General features: G+C 41.4%; 1 protein-coding gene across 1 annotated transcript in view; it reads right to left on the reverse strand.

The window, feature by feature from the left end:
• Window positions 1-7,547, reverse strand: part of KCNIP4 (potassium voltage-gated channel interacting protein 4) — a 1,312,996-nt gene extending 1,305,449 nt beyond the window's left edge. Inside the window, exon 1 of the mRNA XM_042251851.1 lies at window positions 7,417-7,547. Within this exon, the coding sequence (XP_042107785.1) occupies window positions 7,417-7,477 (61 nt within the window). The 5' untranslated portion in view covers window positions 7,478-7,547. The remainder of the gene's footprint in view (window positions 1-7,416) is intronic.
• Window positions 7,548-16,633: the final 9,086 nt, after the last annotated feature.

Raw genomic sequence — 16,633 nt, forward strand, 5'->3', positions numbered from 1 at the left:
CACTTCCGTAACTAAGTCAGTCCAGATCTCAGGTAACCAAGACGTTATGCACTATTATTGTAAAATGGGCTGAATAGTTATTTTTACCTAAATTTAAATAATTGGAGAAGATGTAGGAGAGATAAGTTTCTAAAACATCAATAATATATCTACAGGGACAACCTATTTCGAACAGGAGAACCATTAGACCACACAGGCTTTGTTCATTTGGGAAGAAAATTAGCCTTTAACATGTTGGCATGAAGGCCAAGTGCTCAATATGGCAAATTTTATATTTAGATCCATATTCAAATAATTCATTAAAGTGTCAGAGTGATTGGAGAACTTACGTGTTTAAACATTAAGTCTTTCTTTTTTCAGGCTTTCTAATACTAAGGACATATGTATGTATACAGAACAACCTATAATGAAGAAACTAGGCGAGAAGGCAGACAGCCCGAGTGGAGAGAGTTAAAGAGTTGAACTTCATCTCATCTCAGCCCTGCCATGGTTTCCATGCCCTTTCAATTCCCTTTCAACATGTCCTGATTCTGTAAAGTCTGATATTAAGAAAACACACCTAAGGAAATGGATATGTAAATGTTGAAAGATATCAGGTTTTTTTTTTTTTTATAATTTTTCCATTCCTTTCCACAGTCACTGATGTAATAAAAGGATTTATCATCTGATGAAGATAATAATGGTGGACAGGGTCGGGGAGGGGTCAGTGTAGCCATTCAGGATCTGGGTTGGGAAATGTTATGGAGGGCTATTCTCTGTAACACTAGCTCAGACCAGTACTGATAATCACTTCATGATTCAGGAGTCCTTACCTCATCTTTCCACTCTTTTACTGGAAAGGGAACCAAGAGAGGTGATCATCATTCACTGAGGGGCCCCTGAACCACCAATTCCCTGGGGGTGACAGGTCTGGAAGGTATTAAGCATGACAGAGTCATAGTGACGGTATCCAAAGGTGACATTGCCTATTGCTCTAAATACACAGAAAATACTAGTTACTTATTAAGCTTTTCTCCAAAAATGAGGTAAACTCTCATAGCCACGCATTACAGATACAAGAACATACACACATGTCCAGTTTAGAGGAGCAGTGTCTTGCTGTCACATTATTCATAGACCTGGCCCACAGAACAGAAAAGACAGAGGCAAAAAAAAAAGTGTTACTTCCAGTAGATGCCTCAACAAGCAATCAAACGTGAACTGTAATTTTGGGTCTCTGGTAGGTCGACCACTGAACAGTGTGGTTCAAATTCCATAACAATGTTTGAAGCACCTACTATTTTGTGAAGCACTGTGGCAGTCATTAGCAGGGGTATGAAAAGTAGCAATTCACGCACAGTACTCTGCATCAAGGTGTTATAACTTAAGACTGCACACCAAAGAAATGTATGTAGCTTCTTCTGCTTTGTCATTCAGATTAAGTCAAAGGAGAATGACTGATGAAAATTTAAAGCATAATTCTTTAGGGAGGGGGCAGAGGAAATCAGTAAGGCTACACTGAGAAAGACACTGCATTCAAGATGAGTGTCTCAGAGGATGTATTCAATGTTGAACATTCAACATTGTTCAAGCGGGTCATGCTGGGGTACAAAGTTCATCCTAAGCAGTAGGTAGAATATGAGATATGTGCGGGGACTAGGGAACAATTCAGTTCAGCAGGTCAAGGTATAGCCTTAAAAGAGTCATGGAAAGAAATGTTGGGATAGAGGACTGTCACCACACTGTGGAAGCCTCAACTATCAAGCTAAGAAGATGGTATTTTTTAGTGCTATAAGTAATGGCAAGGTTTTGCACACGAGAATGATCTGACTCCAATCAGGTTTTAATACATGTATTTGGTTGTGTGTGAGGAGTAGCACGTAATACAAAAAGAAGGCAGCCATGATGGTCTGCTAAGTGAGAATATAACTTTAAGCAATGCAATGGGAGCTGGAGGAGGAGCCGGACATAAAAGCTAGAAGAGAATCAGTAAGGTCTGGTGACTGATTCCACATAGAACGAGAGGAAATAAAGTGGAGAGGACCATAGAGAAAGAATCACTTTTGCTTTACTTTTTAACTGCATGTCTCAAAAAATGATGTCACCATCATGAAAGCTTGGATTATAAATGGTTCTCAGAAGAAAGCACATGTCTTTTCTGACACACCGATTTAAAGGTGCTGGTAAAACTTGTTGATGGGTCTGACTAACAGGGCACGCAAATGTCCAGCTGGTAATGTGGAAAGGGATTGGGCCAGAGTTACAGACTAACAAGCCATCTGCACCCAGATAAAATGCGTCAAAGCCACAGGTTTTGATTACAGAGAAATAAGAGAATGAAGGCAGAACTCTGTGCAAAGTTGTACAGAATGGGCAAAGGAAGAAATAAAGATCAGAAAATGAGATCTGAGAGAAGTAGGAAGAGACAGAATAATGCAGTGTCACAAAATATGAGGGGAATTCATTCATTCAATAAATATGTTATTGAGCAAATACTGTATGCCAGGCTCGATGCCAGATGCTGCTGACAAGGTAGTAGGCACAACACAACAGCTCTGCTCCCAGGGTTCACAGTCTTCCAAGGAGTGTAGATAAATAGCATGAAGCGTGGCAGTGAGTTCAGAAAAACGTGAACGGAGAAAAGAACACTAGGACCTTTAACCAAATGAACAGTTTTGAAAAAGAAGTAGGTGATTTAATGCCCAATAGTGAATAAACCTATAGGGACAGATCAAGTTATATAACTTGAAAATATTTTTAATTAATTTATTTTAATTGAAGGCTAATTACAATATTGTGGTGGTTTCTGCTATACATTGACATGAATCAGTCATGGGTATACATGTGTCCCCCATCCCAAAATCCTTTCCCACCCCCCTCCCCATCCCGTCCCTCTGGGTTGTCCCAGTGCATCGGCTTTGAGTGCTCTGTTTCAGTAAAGGCCACTGAATAAATTAAAAACTCGGTTTCCCTCTGTCCCTTCACCTCTCTCACATACATACACTTTAATCTGCTTGAAAGTCCCTAAGAAAGGAGGCTATTAAGCAAGCACACTCTGCAATGAAATATTGAAAAGCAATATTATCCACATCTTCTAGAACACCAGCGAAGACAAGAAAAACAAATAAAAGGATGAAAAAAGACTAAGAAGGATCATGCACTTCAAGCCCAGAAATATATCAAAAGATTCAACTACTATCCAGTCTATGATTCCATGGAAATTTTGCATACATGTTTTATACTGCATGAATCATTAATTTCCAAACTATCTATAGCCTTATTTTATGAAACTTTGCATAAGCATTGGCCAGAAAAAAGAAAAAAAAAAAAGTGGAGCAAGCGGAAGAGGGTTCTTGAATTTTAACACTTTACCAGTGATTTGCTTAGAACCTTCTTACATTCAACAACACAATAAGACAGAATAATATCTTGTGCCATAAAAAGCTTTTCCTGGATTGAGAACAGACTTTTCACTACTACCCTTGTGGAATTACTTTTGGAATTTGGGTTTATCTTTAATAAACTCCCAACTTAAGCTGAGGCTATGGTAACATCCATCTAACAATACAAAAACGAAGAGCATTTTTCATTGTACTATTGTTGGTTGCCAAACTTGAGAGCTTCCCAGGTGAAATGTGAAACTGAGTCCCACACAAAGAGGCTAAGGAGAGACCAAGGAAAGAGGAGGACCGCTCCAGACTGGTCAGTGGCGGGGTTAATAAACAAAGGACCTGAAATAACAAGGCTTGTCTTGAGTGAAGCAAGATGAGTAGATCTCCACACCTGCCCTCCAGATTCTTAAAGGTTTATATAGAGGGTTTAACGAGGTTTAGTCATGAGGCTTCCCTGGTGGCTCAGAGGTTAAATCGTCTGCCTGCAATGCGGGAGAACTGGGTTTGATCCCTGAGTCGGGAAGATCCCCTGGAGAAGGAAAAGGCAACCCACTCCAGTATTCTTGCCTGGAGAATCCCATGGACGAAGGAGCCTGGTGGGCTACATACAGTCCATGGGGTCCCAAAGAGTTAGACATGACTGAGCGACTTCACTTTCTTTCTTAGTCATGAATACTATAGAATTTCATGGACAGGCTACAGTCCGTGGGGTCACAAAGAGTCAGACACGACTGAACGACTAACACTTTCACAGTCATGAATACCACCCATGTGTCCTTAAGTTACTCTCTCAAGGCTGTGTCCTTGAAAATGACTTGTGCTGTGCAAATAGTGGGCAGAACATACATCCCAAGGACAGGGAAGGCAAGTGAGTGGCCTCTGATTGCCCAGACCCAGTTTGTGCCTTAGTCTGGGCCACACTCTCTCCGTGACCTTCTCTAACTAGGGAAACACCCATTTCCCTCCCCATGTTGAGCTGTAGATTACATCTCCTAACAGTTGCCATCTCTGTGTTAGATGGAACAAATTAAGGACACCAGTGAATAATGTTGTGGGTTTTTTTTCTCTGACCTTACTTCTGATTCTCTTTCAAATATACTGTTGAATAATCATCACCCTTTGCCTCTCCACCAGTAGTAGGATTATGTTTGATTTTGTACCAGGGGAGCAAATGACATGAAAAATTTGCTCTGGGCAAGCTTTTGGTATAGTGTAGAGACTGATGAGAGGGAGAACAGAAGTGAGCACTATGATTCCTAACCTGTCCATGTGACCATTGACAAGCATCCATTTCTCATTTTCCACAGTATTATCAACTAACATGGCTTAGAAATGGTGTTAATCAGTTAGCATAGCAAATACATTATTTGTTAAAAGGAGTAAGAAGTCAGTTGAGTAACTGTATCATAAAGTTTTAGCAATTCACTTAACCTTGCTTCTATCCTTCCTGCATTTCCCTCTCTACTTTCACTTTAATGTAGTCTATGTTTCTCAATAAACTTTTTCTGTCTCTAGAGTCCAATCATAAAATACAGACACACAACACACACACACACACGCTTCTCCAATTCCTGATTTCCCTCTAACCCTAATCCATTTCTCTCTGTCTGATCCTCCAGTTAAATTTCATTTAAATCTTGATTAAATCATTTTGCAAACCTTCATCCTAGAGATATATATTTAAAAGAAAATCACCATGGTCATGTTAGAAGATGCAAATATCCCATTTATTTGAAAGGAAATAAGAGGTCAGGAGCTATTGTTTTAACATATTACTGACCAGGTGATTTTTGTATACAGAAACTAATGCCTGTGGCTGGCGATTTGTTGCATAAGTGAACACTAAAACACTCCAGTCAATAACCAGGTAACAAAAGACATTAATACGTCTCTGGTCAAGAAGCCATTAAAATGAACTGAAATTAGATTGGAAACCTTTAAAGATGACAGTCTTTTCTTGTCCCAGGATTAGTCAAGACTCAACACTTGAGCCCAAATCAAAGTACGAAAGTTTAACTTTTCTGAAAATACAAAGACCTTTGCTGCAAAGACAGAGACCCTATGAAACAACTACATATCTGGGGATTATCCTCCAATTTAAACTTGAAACACTAAGAGCAACGACAACAAAAAAGGGTGCTTCAAACATTTTTTTCCTTCTAAAGTTAACAATTAACTTTAAAGGTTTTTCTTCTTCTAAACAATTAACTCTAAAAACATGTGAATACAATTCAAGAAACAGATGTCAGATCAATTCAAGCCAGAAAATGCTCCCTTTTTGGTCTCACCTGAGAAAGATATAGATCAGGAGCTTTCTATTCTCCAAATGAACAATGAACACATGCTGATTCTAGAGATGGTACTGAAAGTCTTTTCTTTTTTAATACATCATACTCCTCAGATGTGATTTCATCTTTCTCATTTTATCCAACAAGTAGAGATTATGGCCACCTATGGCACTGTGAATAGATGAGGCAAACTGATTCAATCCCCATCTGGCCAATTAAAGACTGGGCTCAGCCAAAAAGCTGCTATTGCTGACGAGCTGAACAATGCAAGCCACCCAGTTCCCCAGAATTCTGTTCCTACAACCATCTCTATCTCTGAGAACCTGCAATTGCCTGGTGCGTGAGTAAGTTGCCGAAAGAACAGCCAGCTCCGTACCCTATTGAGTCGAAGGAACTGTAAAGACAGAGACCCTATGAAATCACCTATGCAGCCCTCTACAGTTACAACTCTCATTCTGAAAAATTCAATCTCTTCTAGATTATGAGTATTGGTCCTAAGATATATCCTAGATATACTTAGTTTGCAATGAGCGGCAGCTATTGTCATGAGGGAAATGTGAACTATACCTCACTATAAGTCATATTGGGGTCTCTAAAGGTGACAGGTTTTTTCCAGCCTACCAAGAGTATTTTCTCTAAGACTTTACATTCAAAAAAGACTAGGGTCCTCCCAGTTACAATAATTTGAACTACTGGAGGGAAAGGAAGAAAGGGAACATATCCCTGTCTCAATGTCTATAAATTAGGGCAATGGACTCTAGTTGAAATGACTCCATTTCCCTGGGTATAAACACCTAAAATGTGGATATGCCTCTTTCCTCGCAACTTTACAGCCCTGAAGTACAACTTTTTCATCCTGCAAATCCAAACCATGCTGTGGCCACATTACCCACTCATTTTATATAACCTGGGAAAGGTCCACTCTCAATCACTCTCAGGTTCCCCACAATAACCTTCATTCGATTTACAACTCCTCTAAAATTTGTACACATGTAAAGCCACCTAAAAACAAACCAATTCTACCCAAGAGGCTTTATTGGGGTGCAGTGGGGGATAAGGGAGCTATGGTCCCATATTCTGCTATGGATACCTGACCCTGCTTTCGCAGAATGCATGATACTCTGAAAGCCGAGCTCCTTGCACAGAGTGCCAAGTACCTTTCCAAGGCTATACTGTGTATAAATTATCTCCAAGTGTCGCTGAGGACCATTTTCTTTGAACACACTAAACTGAAGCTGGCAATAAAATAAGACATACGGTCCTGCTGAAGAATCTGACCTGGGAAACATTCCGCCTGTGTATTACCAGGGGACGAAAATAGAGTTTTAATGAAGAAATGTTTGGGAGCATAAAGGCACCGTGGAGGGAGAGGATCAATACTATTTCAGATCATTTATCCCCAGGTGTTAGGAGAAGGAAGTGTGCGGTCTGAAGTCATCTGGCAAATGCATAAACAACATGGGAAATTTTCAGAGAAGGCAAAAGTAGGCACAGGATCGCAGGGGACCCTGACACTGGCGAGTTTCACACACACTTCAAACACCTCTTCTTTGCCGACCTGTACCTTGCATGCACCCCCTCTCCTCCGCACCCCCATTCCCGCCGCTGCCACCTCCCCTTCCCAGTCCCGCCCAGCTGACTATCTCACATGCAGCAAAGGCAACAAGCGTCCCCAGCCCAGGAAGGGGTCCCCGTCTCAGCTCGTGAGGGAAGCAGAGTGGAAGCGGGAGCCCGCTCCAACGCTTATTGCATCCTACCGCCTGTGGAGCTCGCCTCCTCCAGCTGAGCCGAGATGCTTTCCACCCTCCTCACGTTCATCTTTGGGGACGCAGGGCGCAGGAGCGGGACACGGGAGTCAACCGGCCCAGAGGCGTCTGGCGATGGGTCTGGCACCGGAGCGCACTCGCTGCTCAGCCCGGGGGCGTCCGCCGCGCTGGGAGCGAGAGAGTCGGCGGCGGCGGCGGGCAAGGCGCGCGGAGCGGATGCAGGTGCGGGCGGAGGCCGGCGGGGGGCGCCGGGGGCGCGGCGCGGTGCTGGGCAGCGGGGGCGCGCGGGTAGCGCGGGTGCTGGGGGCGACGGGCTGGAAACGGGAGCCACTAACCGCTAGCCCGAGAGCCAGGCGCCCCCTCCCTTCGCCTCCTCTGCCACCTGCTGCCAAGTCACTGGATTGGGGTGGTGCTGGCCTGGGGGCTCTGACCACAGAGCATCCAGACCTTAAGGAGACCGGAGGCGATTCCGAGAGTTGCCCGGTGCCTCCAAGAGCCCTTCTTGACGCGCGCAACGCCGGCTCTGCGGAGGGGCTGCAGGCCCCCACGCCTTCGCACAGAACCGTCTGCGAATCCCTCAGGGGCTCAGACTCCAAAGCTAAACTTGAGGTTGCTGCCCAAAGTTAGGCTGAGTTCGAAGGACACCAGAAGGGTAGAGCAAGGAGATGCCTTCTCCAAAACCGGGCAGAGCGCCAGAGAGTCCTGGAACTCCTAGATGGGAAACTTCATGATTGAAGTTCGAACCAGTCATGAGACTTGGCTAGGTGTTGGGAAAGGCGGGCCCTTCACGCCCAGGTGCGCTGGCGGGCAAGGCCGAGATGAGAATGCCACTTTGGAGAGAGAGATTGAAGGGGATTGGGGAGGGGTTTCAGATGAGCATTCACGGGGAAGATTTCATCTGAGGGCTCCCTGGCAGCTCTCCAGGGAAGTAGCTCAGCGCCCCCGTGGGCGTTCATCACCCGGTGTCATATGCCCTCTTAAGCAAACCAAGGCAGGGGATGTTCAGGAAGAGAAAGACTAATCAATAAACCACTTGTAGCCATGGTTACTACTTGAGAAAACCAAAATTAAAATGCTGATTTCTGTGTCCCCAAGAGTCAAGTGCATGAAGCATCTTTTGAGAAGGAAGGTCAAGCTGACCAGTTCCCTGGGCTAACCGAAATAAAATTCCTTCCCATTCTCAATGGACTATGATTTGGGTGGAAGTCATTTCTTAGTGTTCTGCAAAACTACCAGCCCTTCCTGTGCTGTAAACCCCACCCCACCCTTAGAGACTTTCACCAGCTGAAATCTAGCCCCTTACTCCAAGAATGTTTCAAATGACACTTTATATTTTTCACACCCTGATCCCACAAGTGACTCACTTGATCTCTTGTGATGCCTCTGATTTTCCTTTCAGTTCATGAGTAAGGGGAGTGATACTGACGTCATCATTACCTGGGTTCAAGGCTACAACTAACTTTGAGACCTGACCTGCTGCAAATTATTTACATCAGCTGTAACAATGAGATATTTTATTGGTCTGTTGTGAGGATTAAAAGGAGTTGCTAGATGTAACAAAGGGCTTATGGCAGTGCCTGGCACACAGGAATCTCTAATTCTGCAGCAACTCTTTCCAGAAACCACTATGATAACTTTTACTCCACAGATGATCACTAACACCTGTCCAGCTCTAAATTCCATCCTTTTCTATCAGCTAACTTCTACAGCTGTGTTGATTTTGGTCTAGGAGCCTGGATCAGAATCACAGTTCCAACTTTTTATAATGTATGCATTCAAGGGCTAATAACCTTGCTTTCTCATCTCTATAATGTAGAAAATAAAGGTGTCTGTCTCTCTCAATTAACTGTTAGAAAGATTAAGTGAAGGGATATCTATGAAATGTTTAGAAAGGTTCCTGGCACAGAGCAAAAATTCAGTAAGACTTTCACTACTAGAACTATCCTGATAGTTACTAATATCATTATCATTTTATTATGATGAAGTTTTTAAAAAGCATCACTGTCATTTCCATGACAAATCTGCCCAACCTTCTCTCACAGTGTAGGAAGTAGTATATTAATACAACTCCTCTTTCATCTGCAAAATACACAGATATTTTGTCGGGCCAACCCACTTCTCAAGTTTTACCCACTGAGTATCTATTTTGATCCTACTAGGTGTTTCTCCCTAGATTCTGTAAGAAGGCAACACAACCAGGCAAAGAAGACACTGTGCTGAGGAACTCTGCAATTAATTGTTTCCAAAATATTTATTTGGGATCTTGGATCCCATGGAATTAATTTCTTCTCTATGCAGAATTCTTTCTCTTTATGTGGACCCTTAGGGGCAAAAAATCATCTTTTTGGTGCTACCCCTACTGTTGTTTCTGATATTTGGGACGAAAGGGCTAGGGTGGTCTGCCTTGTTTATTCCATCTTAATGGTACTTCAGATGTCCCAACAGTTATAGAGAAGAGCTTCAGAGGCCACATGTGTTGTGCCAGCCCACTGCTCCTCCTTAAAAGCTGTAGCAATCCCAGGCCCCCACTCCCCACTGCAGTCCCCCAAGACAGAAGCACAAAGATTCCCACAAATTGTTGGACTAACTCTAGCTTACTTATTGTGTAACATGGATGTATATTGTCCCCTCAAGGAACCATATTTAATGGTTCAGACAGTAAAATGGGGGCATAGTAAACTCACTATGTGCCAGCCTATAATCTCAAATGTCATTATTTAACCTTAAAAATAAAACACTAAGAGGTAAGTGCTTTTGTCATCCCTATATAACTAGTGAAGACATTACAACTCAGGTGAACTGGTTTGCCAGTTGTTCACAAATATTAATTTTGGGGGTTTGAACCCACCAGTCTGACTCAAGCTTAATCACCACCCTGGACTAGGATTTAGAAACTCTGAGCTCTGACATTTCCGAGCTCTGTGTCCTTCAGAAAGCCACTGGTTGTTTCTAAGCTTCTGCTCATCATCTGTTAAAAGAGGAGTTTCTGCTTTGCAAGGTCATTGTCAGGATCAAGTAAGATAATGAAAGTGAAAGCTATATATAAACCTTGGAGTGTTGTAGAAGCATCCAGGATTACATTTATTATTGTCCTGTCCTTTCATTGCCTATTATTTTTGTTGTCCAGTCTTTTCTGAAAGCCCCTCATGTTTCAGCACAATTCTCTCTTGCTTACCAGGATGTAAACAATAATAGAAAAACTTCATATTTAATATTTATTGAGTGCTTATTGTATGGGCTTCCCAGGTAGCACAGTGGTAAAGACTTCCTGCTAATGTAAAAGACACAGGTTCAATCCCTGGGTTGGGAAGATCCCCTAAAGAAGGAAATGACAACCCACTACACTATTCTTACCTGGGAAATTCCATAGACAGAGGAGCCTGGTGGGCTACAGTTGATGGGGTTTGCAAAGAGTCCAACATGACTGTAACTGAGCGTAAGCACTCATTATACATGCTCTGGGTTAAAACTTTTACATCAGCATATCACTTAATACTCAAAAAAAGCACTTTATAGAGTTGTTTTTACCCTGGTTTTAAAATGAGACAGATTCAGAGAGGGTAAATAGCCCTAGAGCAGTCAGCTGTGAAGAGGTACAGCTGAGTTTAAACCCACATTTATCTCTTGCAAAACTAGCACTTTCAGTTTCTGCTGATGGTTCTAGAACTGTGGCATACATGAGAATCACCCGCAGGGTTAGTTTGAAAACACCTGTTGCTCCAGCCCCCACGATGGATTCACTGAGTCTGGGATAAAGGTCTTGGAATTTAATAGTTTTTAATTAAATTTTATTTCTTCAAAGCAGCTTTCGGTTTACAGAAAAGTTGGGCAAAAAGTACAGTTTCCATACACCTCCTCTCCTCCCGCCCAGTTCTCCCTGTTATTAACATCTTGCTTTAGTGTAGCACATTTATTACAAATGAACCAATAATACAGATACATCATTATTAACTGAAGTCCACAGTTTAAGATAGAACTGATGGCCTTGCGAAGAGAAGGAGAAAGAGAGACAGCTCAGAGGAGAGGCCATGTGAGGACAAAGCAACTGTCTGCAAGCCAGGAAGAGTGCCTCCCCCAGAAACAAAACCTCCTCCAAGCTTGAGCTCGGACCTCCAGTCTCTAGAGCTACAAGAAAATAAATTCCTTTTGCTCAAGCCGCACAAGTCTATGGAATTTTGTTACGGCAGCCTGAGCAGACTAATACACACCCCAAGACCATGCTTTGAGAAATGACTACTCAACAGTAGCAGTAACCAAGGCACTTGCAGCATCTGGGAACTTATCAGTAATCCGAAACTGGAGCCCCATCCCAGACCTACTGAGTCAGTATCCTCATTTTAACATCATCATCAAGTGGTTCCAGGAATGCTGATGAAAACGAGGCACGGCTCATCAAAACATTATGTTTACTGCCTCCTTGGAGGCACCCAGAGCTCACTGGGCATGAGAGGCGGCTGGTGCTATGATCGTAACCAATTCACCGCATCTCTCCCCAAGTGAGATGACCCTGTTTAATTTTTGCGGCAGTCCCTCCTCAGATGGATATAATTGTTTATTGCCTCATTAGGTTTCAAGCAGCAAATACCTACAACCTTGATCATCTGACTACACCTGCAAATTGCTTTGTGCTTCTTGATCTCTCTCATGATGATAATAATTGGTGAAAATAACCTACTTTGAGATCTTCACATTAAAGGGAATATGAATATGCCAAAATGAGACAAAAATGAGGTAAACATTTTAGGGCGGCAGGCTGAATTCTGACATTCCTGTAAGATTTCTATATTCAGTAGATGATGTAGTCTTTATAACTCTGAAGGTAGGTCAGATTCTGTTATTCCCATTTTGCAGATGAAGAAACGAGAGCCCATGGAAAGTGACTTACTTGAATTTTCACAAGGAGCTCAAGGTACAGCCAGGACACAAACCTCATCATCTGACATCTTTCAACACTTGGTGCTATAAGCCTTGCCAAGTTTATATAAGCTGGAGCACTGCCAAATGAACTGCAGTTCTCTAAGCAGCACAATTCAGATTTGCTTTGCAACTCTGTCTTCAGGATAAATCCATATTATAAATGTAAAGTTATTATATTGCTTAGCTGCATTTCTCCTGACTTGTGAACTTCAGGAAATTCACTGACTGATGACATTCTCTATGTGGCAGGAAAGGTGATTAGAGGATTTGCTTTGGAATAGAAATTTAGTTGAACCTGGAAGCCCTGCAACAACTTATATCTTTAATGAGGTTAATGCTGAAAAGATTTTACCTAAATTCCATCTCTCTAAGTTCTAGATTTGAATTGAATGTTCTAACTGGGGGACATATTCAATAAATTTCAAACCACTTTATACCTTTTATCCTTATATTTTCTTTAATTGCTCATTGTACTGCCTTTAGACTAAAAACAGGCTCTTGTGGGAGTATCTGCTAGTTTATTTATTAGCAGTTTGAATGAAACTGTCCAAAAATGGTTTCACTGTAACTAAATGAACCTGTTTCTAGAGCAGTCATCATAATCAAAAGTTGGAATTAGCTTAAAACTGAATTTCATTCCAAATCAATCATTTTCTTCAAATATCTGAATCAGATTAAGTCCTTAAAAAGAAGAAAAACGCATTTCTTTATATGTGTATGTGGTTCAAAGTACTATATTATATTGCTGATAAGAAATTTAACTTGATATGTTGAAGATTTTTCAATAGATTAACACTTTGGGGAAATACACTCAATCTTTTTGTTTTAAAATATATTAGTAAAATTAAAAATATATATATATTAGTAAAATTAAAATTCTTTCTTAAATCAGAAATGTTTTGAGGAGAACAGGAATCTGTGTTATTCAGATTAAAGTTTAAAAAAAATGGCAGTTCTGAGTGTGGATAACTCAAAACTAGGTTTGACAAGCTGTCAGAATTGAACAGTGAAAGAGCTGTGTAATGCTTGTCAAAATAGATGACGTAGTTGATGCTCCAGCTCAGGTGTTCGTTAACAACCTGTCAACAAATGGACAAAGGAAAAGTCAAGGAAGACTTGGACCTTCAAAGTCTTGATGCCATTAGGTTTTCAGAAGACCAGAAATTTTTAGATGGGTGATATTGATGAATGGTACCAAAGAATGAAAATCTAGCTATGCTATGATGGTGAATGCTGATAAAACAAATACTCCCAGATTTGGGGTGTTTGTGGAAATGCAATGAAAGATACGTTTCTAATAATGGAGGCAGACTAAAGTATAAGTGAGGATTTCAGGCACAGCAAGAATGGAGGGTGGGAGATAAAGAGATAAGATGGTACTGTGACTGGACTACAGCGGAACAAGGTTATAGGACATGACAAGTAATTTATGCATTGTTTCCTTTACTGATTTTTGGCAAGTGCCTAAATTTTATTCACAGTGATGTGAATAGCTATCAAAATATTCTCTCCCATTCATTCTCATATTATGAAAGTTTAATAAAACAAAATTCATAAATTATTGGAGCAATCTTTTCCCCTTCTAGGAAAAAGAATACTTGAATTGGCAAATTAGCATAACTGCATAAGCAGCAAAAGATTATACTGGGGAAATGTTGGCGGTAGATTAAATTTAATATGATCAACTCCAACAGTTTTAGTAAATCAAAGTTTGGTACAATAAAATAGTATACAGGGGTCAGACTGAGAATGCATAAGTGACTAGCCATATTTTATCATCTCTCATGATTTCTTTTTCTAAAGCAGGTGCTCAGCTTGTCAACCAAATCTCAAAAATGTTTATTCATTCAACAAGTATCAAGCCAGGAACTGTGTTACATAGGCAGGATCTGACAGAAGAAAAGGTAGAAAAGGTGGAGTTCCTTGCCTTTGAGAAGCTGACAATATCAGAATGGATCCATACATAAGTATAAATTGCAGTGAGAAGCAAGACCTGTTAAAAGCACCCACAATGCGCTTGGTAAGTGCACGGGCAAGTGTTATTTTATCTAATCCCCACAACTGCATACGAGTGTATTTCAGTTAGTTTTGCCATATAAAGAAACCTCCCTAAAATTTAGTGGCTTAACATAACAATCATTTATTTACCTGACAGTTCTGTGGTCTGCCCACTTAAGTAGTGCTCAGCTGGGCTTCTCATGCCTCTGTGGGTAGCAGTGATGTACCCATCTCACAGGTCATGCAGATGGTTGGAGTTGTGGGGATAACTAGACCCTGGCTGCCTCACCAACCAGAACACTGGCCTGGATGTCCTCACTTGGCAAAGACTGCAGGGTTCTTGGCCTTAGGTGCCATTGTACAGCGCTTTTTAAGTCTCTGCTTGGAATATACTTGCCACTGTCCTATTGGCCATATCAAGTCACAAAGCTAGCCCAGATTCAAGGGGTTAGAGAAGAATATTCCTCCCTTAATGGAGGAAATGATGAAGTCATATTACAAAAGGCTATGTATAGGGAGGGAAAGAATGCGTGACCACCATCTCAATTGGCTTTAGGAAGGTACTAGTCATATCTCAGTGAGGCACAGAGGGGTTAAATGACTATTCCAAGCTTATCGAGCTAGTGACAGAGCTAGGATTCAAACTGAGCAGTCTGACTCGATAGCCAGTAAGTGTACCCACTACGCTCTAGTACAGTGCCACACAGGCATGACTCATGTGCTGTGGGAAGATTCGGGAAAAGCCCCTAACTCAATCTTGGGTATTAGAGAAGCTTTCCCAGAAGAACTAGTGTCAAATTTAAATCCTAATGGACAAGGATGAATTAGTCATATGAAGAGGAGGGAAGGACAGAACATTCCTTGTAAAGGAGACCACATATGCAAAGTACTAGAGGTTGGGAAAGGTAAGGTAGAAAGGGCTACAAATAGTTCCCTGGGCTGGAGGACTGAGATCTAAGCTCTATGGCAGGAGTAGGTAACTTCGGCAGAATTGTAAATTTCTTAAAACCAAACTGTGGGTTCACTTTAATCAGAGAAAGTGGCAGCGCACTGAAAGGCTCAATCCAGAGATTAATAGGTTTAGATTTTGACTTTGTATTCATCACTCTGGTGGCCATGAAGAGAAAGGATTAGACTGGGCCCCACTGAAAGTAGGAAGATTATTTGCAAGATAATCTGCAGTGACCAGACAAGAGAGTACAAAGGCCTGAACTAGAATAGAGGCCAGTGTGGGTGAGGAAAAGACCCACTGGAAAGATACTTAGAGGACAGGACATGAGGGCAAGAAAAAGTGACAAAGGCATCACGATGACACGGTTTTTGGTTTATGCTGTTTGGATGATGGTACCATTACCTGAACTGTGAAGTCACAAACTGAAGACATTTCAGGGAAGGGAAGGATGTCTTTTGATTTGTATGTGTTGAGTTTTAGATGTCTACAGGACTACATTTAAATTAATATATCCACTGTGAGGCAGGAATGAGCCTTGAATTTCAGCATATAATAAACTGAACAAGTCCCAAATAATCACAACATGGAGGGGGTGGAGTGGAGGGAAGGAGCTTTTTCTAATTCCATCTCACCCCACCCCATCACTCCTCCCGTAGACAACCATTGTTAGTTTGCCCCACTGAAGAACTGAGACTAGGCACAGGATTGGAGTCAATTTTTAAATGCAGTTTATCAGAATTTTGTCCAACCCTGTGCCATGGAAATCAAGAAAAGAATTTCCCAAAGAGGTAGTGACTACAGTAACAAGCAATAACAAGACGTCAAGCCCACTGAAAACTGAAATAACTTATCCATTGTATTTAGGACCAAGGAGATCATTAGTGACCTTTTTACAAGAGTTATCAAACAACTCTTTGTTCATATATTTAAGCCTGCTCTTTGAAAATTAACATCATTTTATTTTTCAGGGTAAAAGTTATGCATGATTGGTATTTCCAGGTAATAATGAGCTACTATTTTGAACACCTATCATTATGTCAAGTCCTGTAATCGGCACTTTTTATTATGTCTAATGACTACCTACAAAGTAGTAGATTTTCCTTCCATTTGATAAATGAGGATACCCATGGTTAGAGTAGTGATCTGAGATCACAAGCCTGATCACTGTCAAAGCCAACATGCAGAGTCGGAAATCACAAATTCACAGACCTTGCTTTTTCACTACATTGTAGAGTCTCTGTGGAGTTTCTATGACACAAGAGGGCAGGAATGCATAAGTGGTATCTGCTAAGGATCTCCTTTTAATCAATTGTTCCAACTCTGTCTCCCTTCACAATTTTA

Source organism: Ovis aries, chromosome 6 (assembly GCF_016772045.2).
Source record: "Ovis aries strain OAR_USU_Benz2616 breed Rambouillet chromosome 6, ARS-UI_Ramb_v3.0, whole genome shotgun sequence".
In the NCBI taxonomy this organism is placed as follows: Eukaryota; Metazoa; Chordata; class Mammalia; order Artiodactyla; family Bovidae; genus Ovis; species Ovis aries.